We start from the raw sequence: 6,620 nt of genomic DNA, 5'->3' as shown, positions 1-6,620 counted from the left end.
AGAGACTGAACTTCTAGTCTCGGCTTTTTCTACATTTGATCTTAGCCAAAAGGCCGAGAAGTAATAGAGTACCTTCCATACAGGGTTCCTTGAAGGATTAAAAGACCTAACAAGTGTCAAGCTGAGCTCTTCAGGCAAGAGCCTTTGTGAAGCCCAGTTTAAACTGGACCCATGCGTTCTTCCTGCATGAGCTGCTATTTGCGTTTCCCGTTCTTTGTCTCTCTGATAATTTGGGCATTTCTCTGCCAAGTTTCCTAAACTGTGTACTCAGGCACCCCAGGGTGCTGCAGCAAAATCACCAAGAGCACTCAGGATATTTTAAATTTTAAAGGGAACAGTGAAACTTGTCATCTGTTAGACATGGAGTGAACTACTGGTTCCAAGAAGGTCACAGTTTCAGCATTTAATTGTGGTACATTTCTTTCACTGATGTCAAATCTTTGCAAGGCTGTGTTTTCTGTGGTTGCAGTGATAAAAAGCAAATGCTGCATGGAAATCAATGTAGAGCAGGATGAAGATGGCAGTATCAGTCTGATTCTAAATTTCGAGAAATTACAGTGACCTACAGGTACAGACGTCTCATTAATAAGTGTGGTTATTTAAGAATGAAATAAAAAGACATATTTTTTCAATTTATGTGTATTATTTTTTCATATGTTTAATAAGATGTTAGGACATGAATACTCATTAAGTGTTTGGATCCTACTATTCAGTGGGTGGTTTTTTGTTTTGTTTTTGTTTGTTTGTTTTTTGGTCTGGGAGTGTGTGAAAAGATGACTTAGATAATAAAAGTACTGTGAACTAGAAAGTTTGAGAACTTTCTGTCATAAGGATATTTAACTTAGGACAGACAACAGTGATATAGAGAAATATGTAGACTTTGTAGTAGGTATGAAATACTAGCAACAAATGTTAAATTAAAATAGTCAAGACTACATCTTATAGATAAACATGCTATTCCTCAGGAAACCACTTTTTTAATTAGCCAATTCCTATTCATCCTCAAAACTCAATTTAAATATAACCTCTTCCAGGAAAACTTTTCTAATTTACAACTCTCCTATCTCCATTTTCAGTGCCACCTAGATAAGAAGACTCTCATTTAGGCTTCCCAAAACCCTCAACATACCCCATCAGAGCATTCTGGAAATGTTGATTTTCTTGTCTCTATTTGAGTTTGTTGTGGATGGAGACCAGATCTAAATAAGCTTTGTTAGCTATGGAACCTGGCACAGTGTCTAGCACATAACAAGTGCTCAAAAGATATTTGTTGATGAATTAATGACACACATAGAGGGTACACATATAGGTAATAGTAACCAGTGTTTACAAAGTATTTCATAGGTACTTCCAAGGTTATTAAAATGCCATCATATTATGTTACAATTTAAAGATTATTTAGTTATCTTATAACTTAATGGTCATCTAGTACGATCCTTGAATTACATAAGTTCAGAAAGATGAATAGAGACAACATAGGACTAAGAGCAGCCATCACTTTTAGTCATAAAGACAGATAGGGTTGAACCTAGAATCCAGGGCTCCTACATTTTATTTTTTCTACACTACATATTAAACCTGGTCACCAACAATTAGAGTGTAAACTTCCTGTGGACAGGACTATCTTTTTATATTCTTCTGCAACCCTTTATGAACATAACATTTAGACACCCAGGAATAGTAAGAACAGTTTATTCAACTGAGGTCCAGTTTCAGGGAAATTACAGTCAGTTAAAGATGGAAGAAACTTGACAACATAATACAATGTGTTGTGTTTTCTACAGAAATATAGAAAAAAACTTGATAATAAATGCAGAAAAGATTCAGGTTTCTTTAAATTTGGAGAGTGTACTGTTATTGTTATTATTTTGTTATCGTGAACATTTCAAGTGTTAATTTTCATTGAATTAATTTACTTGTTTAACCTAAATTGATTGACGTCCCGTTATTTGCCAAGCACCATCTGAGGGAACACAGCAATGATCTTGGAGCTTTCTGTGTAGTAGAGGAGACGGATATTATACAAATAATTATTAAAGTGTGGTTGGAAATAATTGGCAGGAAGATACAGTGTACATTTAGAGTGTATTAGAGACCACTTTACACCCACTAAAATGGCTAAAACTAATAACCTAACAACTAAAGTAATAAACTAACAACTAAAATGGCTAAAACTAATAAAACTAATGACATACTAAATATTATGGATTATGTGGAGCAATTGGAACTCTCAAGCACTGGTGGTAGGAGCATGATCTGTGTATGGTCCAGCCACTTTGGAAAAAGTTCAGCAGTTTTTCTAATATTAAACATGCACGTATCATAAGACCTGGTAATGCCAGTTAAAGGGGACCCAAAGTTTTGCCTTTTGGAATATTGATTTTTAAACTGATTATTAAGAAAAGACTCAGAAAGAACCTTTGACCCTCCCCCTTTCCTGGCTAAGTGATTCAGATGGAAAAATTTGCTCCATGAAAGAAGTCTTAACACATTCACCTTAGCCTAATCGGAATTGAGTATGGTAGATGGGTGGGGGTCAAGCAGGGGCGTATTTACTAGAACCCCCACCCCTGTCTCATTGGTTCTGGCTTGCATGACAAAAATTTACCTTCCATTTGTGTTCCTGCTCTTCCTCAATTACCTGGAATTATCTCCCATTCTCACTTTTAAAATTAAGACCTAATCCACCCCCCTTTCTCTTTTGTCCAAAATAACATAAATACCCAACTTTAACTCACTGTCTCTGGAACTTTCATGCTTATATGAATTCCCTGTGCGCAGGTGTTAAAATTTGATTTTTCTCCGGTTAATCTGTCTCTGTTAAGTTTATTATTAGCCCAGCTACAAGAACTTAGAAGGCGAGAGGAGGAGTATTATTTTTATTTTACCCTCCCCACCCCCAGAGTCCTTGGCCTTTACCCAAGAGAAATGTAAATAACTGTCCACACAATGACTTGTGCATTAAAGGTTATAGCAGCTTTATTCATAATGCTAGAAAACTGTAAATGTCTACTCGTCTAAACAGGTGAATGGGTCAACAGTTGTGGTGCTTCCATACGATGGAATACTACTCAGCAATAAAAAGGGACTACTAACAGGACAGGGTGCATCTCAAAACATTATGCTAAGAGGGAGACAGAAGCGCGACTCAAGAGTACAGACTATGTTGTCACCCCAATTGTCACCCCAATAAATAAATTAAAAAAAAAAAAAAAAGATTATACATCACAATCAAGTGGGGTTCATTCCAGGGGTACAAGGGTTTCAACACGTGCAAATCGATCAATGTGATACACAACATAAACAAAAGATAAAAATCATAAGAGTATATCAATAGCTGCAGAAAAAGCATTGACAAGACACAATATCCATTTCTGATTAAAATACTTAATAAAATGGGTATAGAAGGAAAGAAACTCAACATAAGAAAGACCATTGTATGACAAACCATCAACTAATATACTTAATGGTGAAAAACTGAAAACTTTTCCTCTAAAAATAGGAAGAACACAGAGATGCCCCCTGTCATCACTGTTATTCAACATAGTATTAGAAGTCTTCGCTAGAGCAATGAGGCAAGGAAAAGAAATAAAAGGCATTCAAATTGGAAATGAAGAAGTTAAATTGTCACTTTTCACAGATGACATGATTCTTTATATAGAAAACCTAATTACTGCACCAAAAAACTATTAGAAACAATAAACAAATACAGTAAAGTTGAAAGAAACAAAATCAATGTACAATAATGTATTGCATTCCTATATATTAAGAATGAAACTTCAGAAAAAGAAAAAAAAATTCCCTTTGCAATTGCAGCAAAAATAATAAAATACCTATAAAAAAAAAAAAAAAAAAAAAAAAAAAAAAGAGTACAGACTATGAAGCTCTGCGAAGTGAAAGAGCAGGGGACACTCTGCTAAGGTGATAGACAGCAGATTAGAATTGCCAGGGGAGGCAGGGCTTATTGGCTGGGAAGTTCCCGGAAACTCCTGGAATGACAGACACGTGCTACATCTTCCTTGGGGAGGCGGTTCCAACTCATGGACTGGACACTTAAAATCTCTACATTTCACTCCATCTACATTAAACCTCAGTTAAAAATCACAATCATTACATGGTGACCCAACAGTGGTGGTGGTGGCTGGAACCGCGTCATGAGGAAAGGTATTCTACGAGGTTTAAAAAGAAAACGAAAAAGGTGTGTGTGGGGGGGGGGGGGGGAGGCGGGTAGAAGGGGGATTCCAAGTACCAGAAACTTTCCCAAGTGTTGATTTTCAAGGGAGGAAACCTGGGAAGCGTTGTCTGTTTTACAGGGTGAGGGCAGGGTGCGGCGACAGCGGGTGGCGGAGGGCGGTGGGCCTCCTGAGTTCGCCGGCCCAGTCCCACCCCGAAGCTCCCCAGGGGCCCCAATGCCCCCAGTTCCAGCACCAGCCCAACGCCGCCCGGCAGCTCCAGTCCGGTGGGCGGGCGCTCGCCGGCGTCGCGCTGACGTCATGCGCGTGCTGACGTCGCCGGCGGCCGCGGCCTCTGAAGCTGGCTGGGTGTCGGGGGGCGCCGAGTTTGACTAGTTTGGGGGCCGCTCGGCGCCTGGCGCTGCTCCCGCCGCCCGCCGCGCCTCGCGAGCTGCGCCTCGGCCGGACCCTGCGCGTCCCGCCCTTTCCCGCGGGGACCCGCACTGGCGGCTGGGCGGCGCTCGGCGAAAGTTGGCGCCTCACGGGCAGGCGGGCGGGCGGGTGGCCGCGGCCATGGAGCCCCGCAGCATGGAGTACTTCAGCACCCAGGTGCAGCAGAAGGATGTCGGCGGCCGCCTGCAGATTGGCCAGGAGCTGCTGACCTACCTGGGCGCCCCCGGCGCCATCCCGGACCTGGAGGAGGATCTGAGCTGCTTGGGCAAGACGATCGACGCGCTCACGGGCTGGGTGGGCTCGAGCAACTACCGGGTAAGTGGCGGCGGCGCGGCGGGGCCGGGCACGCCCTCCCCGGCCAGCCCTTTAATCCCGGACGTGCGCGTCCGGCCCGGCGAGCCCCGGGGCCGCGTCTGGTCCGTCGGAACCACCCGCTGAAGGAGAAGCCCACGGACACGGGCGCCCTGACGCGCCCCCACTGGCGACCCTGCCTCTCCGGGCAGCATCTGAGGACTGACTTGCCACCACGACCAAGTGTTTCCACCATTGGGAACGATGACGAATTCAGCAAGTCCCCGACAGGGTGCTGCGTTATGGGCAGGAGGGCGCAAGGTTTCATCGCTTATTTAAGAAATCAGTGGTCATTTACATACGTGAAGGGCTTGAAGACGTTTTCCCTTTATGAGTTCCTGTGTAAACCCTCCCTAGACCAAGACATAATCATCACCGTAGGACGTTAGGTGACAGTTTTTAAGTTAAAGACAGATGTGAAGTTCATCCCTCTTAGGTGGTTTCTATCCTCAATCTCCTATTTCTTTCTTTTTTTAAAAAACATCATTTTTGTGTGTGTCTGGACGGTTGTGCTCTTCATCGCTGAGGCATCTTCAGAGCTTACTCAGGTGCCGGGTTAAGTGTACGGTTCAAGCTACGGAGAAGATGCTGACCCCCAGGCAGTGTTTGCTTTTTATTGATTGTCGACCGAGAGCAGTTGAATGCTGTCGTTTTGTTTTGCCGCAGTTGAGGACTGACTCAGGTTTGAAACCGTGTCCTGGCAGGTTAGCTGCTGCAGAAAAAAAAACCAAAAGTTGCAGTCCGAGAAGGAATGTGCGTTTCTGGTGAGCCAGTAGTCGGCGGATTGTCATGTAGCCATGTTGGGAGACCGGGTTCATATTCTGTTACGAGCCTGCACGGTAGTTTTGAGCAGTTACTTTTCTTTCTAGTCTTCTGGTGGCAGTGTTGCTTTAAAATGCCAGGCCCACACCGCTTATGAATGAAGTGAAGTGATTGTTCTCCGTAGTTTATCGTAATTTAGCGTATAACCCGGTGAATAGGCTGTACTTTGAACACTGTAGCTTTAGAGAGGAAGAAAGGCAAACTCTAGAATTCACATGAAGATTTCATAGTGAAATTTATGTGCGTTTTGGAAGGGATTGACTTTTACAAGGATACTAGTTTGAAAATTACCACCTTGATGCCCCATTACGTACTCTTTATTATTATTTTTTAAATTTTGGTAGAAGTTAATATTTGATAATATATCATTACTGTGTGGGGGATTATCCTTATTTGGTAAAAACAAGCTAAATTTACTTGCACTGTAAGAAAGGCATATAAACACTCAAGAGAATTGATTTTATGTTGCAGCATAGGCTGTCACTGAAAGTCAGCTCTTTGATAGTGCTTATTCCCCTTCCCAAGTGAAGGTTGATGAGTCACCTACTGCGTTCGCCATGGTGAGTTGGCTTTGGGCCATTTCACTCTTTAGTTGTACCATCAATGAATGACAGTTGATCAGTCCCATCTCTTGAAACACTCTTGGCTTCTAGTATGATACCACAGTATCCCAGTTTTTCTCTTGTGTCTCTATGCACTAACTCACTCAAATGCTGTTTTTCCTTTAACTGGTCCTTAAGAGCTAGAATCCATCAGGATCTGACCCAAATTCTCATCTCTTTTCTACACATTCCCTCCATGCTCCTCACTAGAGACTGTAAC

General features: G+C 42.4%; 1 protein-coding gene across 28 annotated transcripts in view; it reads left to right on the top strand.

Moving 5' to 3' along the window:
- The first annotated feature begins 4,504 nt into the window (after positions 1 to 4,504).
- CLASP2 (cytoplasmic linker associated protein 2) overlaps positions 4,505 to 6,620 on the top strand; it is a 143,368-nt gene continuing 141,252 nt past the window's right edge. For 27 of the 28 annotated variants that reach the window (XM_081071336.1, XM_081071330.1, XM_081071339.1 and 24 more), the window contains exon 1: positions 4,508 to 4,940. In XM_081071336.1, coding sequence (XP_080927462.1) covers positions 4,746 to 4,940 — 195 coding nt within the window. In that variant the 5' untranslated portion in view covers positions 4,508 to 4,745. Of the gene's footprint in view, positions 4,941 to 6,620 lie in introns of all 28 variants that reach the window. The other variant, XM_081071341.1, reaches the window with a different exon arrangement.

This window comes from Rhinolophus hipposideros (assembly GCF_964194185.1).
Source record: "Rhinolophus hipposideros genome assembly, chromosome: 14".
Taxonomy (NCBI): domain Eukaryota; kingdom Metazoa; phylum Chordata; class Mammalia; order Chiroptera; family Rhinolophidae; genus Rhinolophus; species Rhinolophus hipposideros.
The sequence above is the reverse complement of the archived record's forward strand: the minus strand, read 5'-3'. Positions and strand labels throughout refer to the sequence as shown.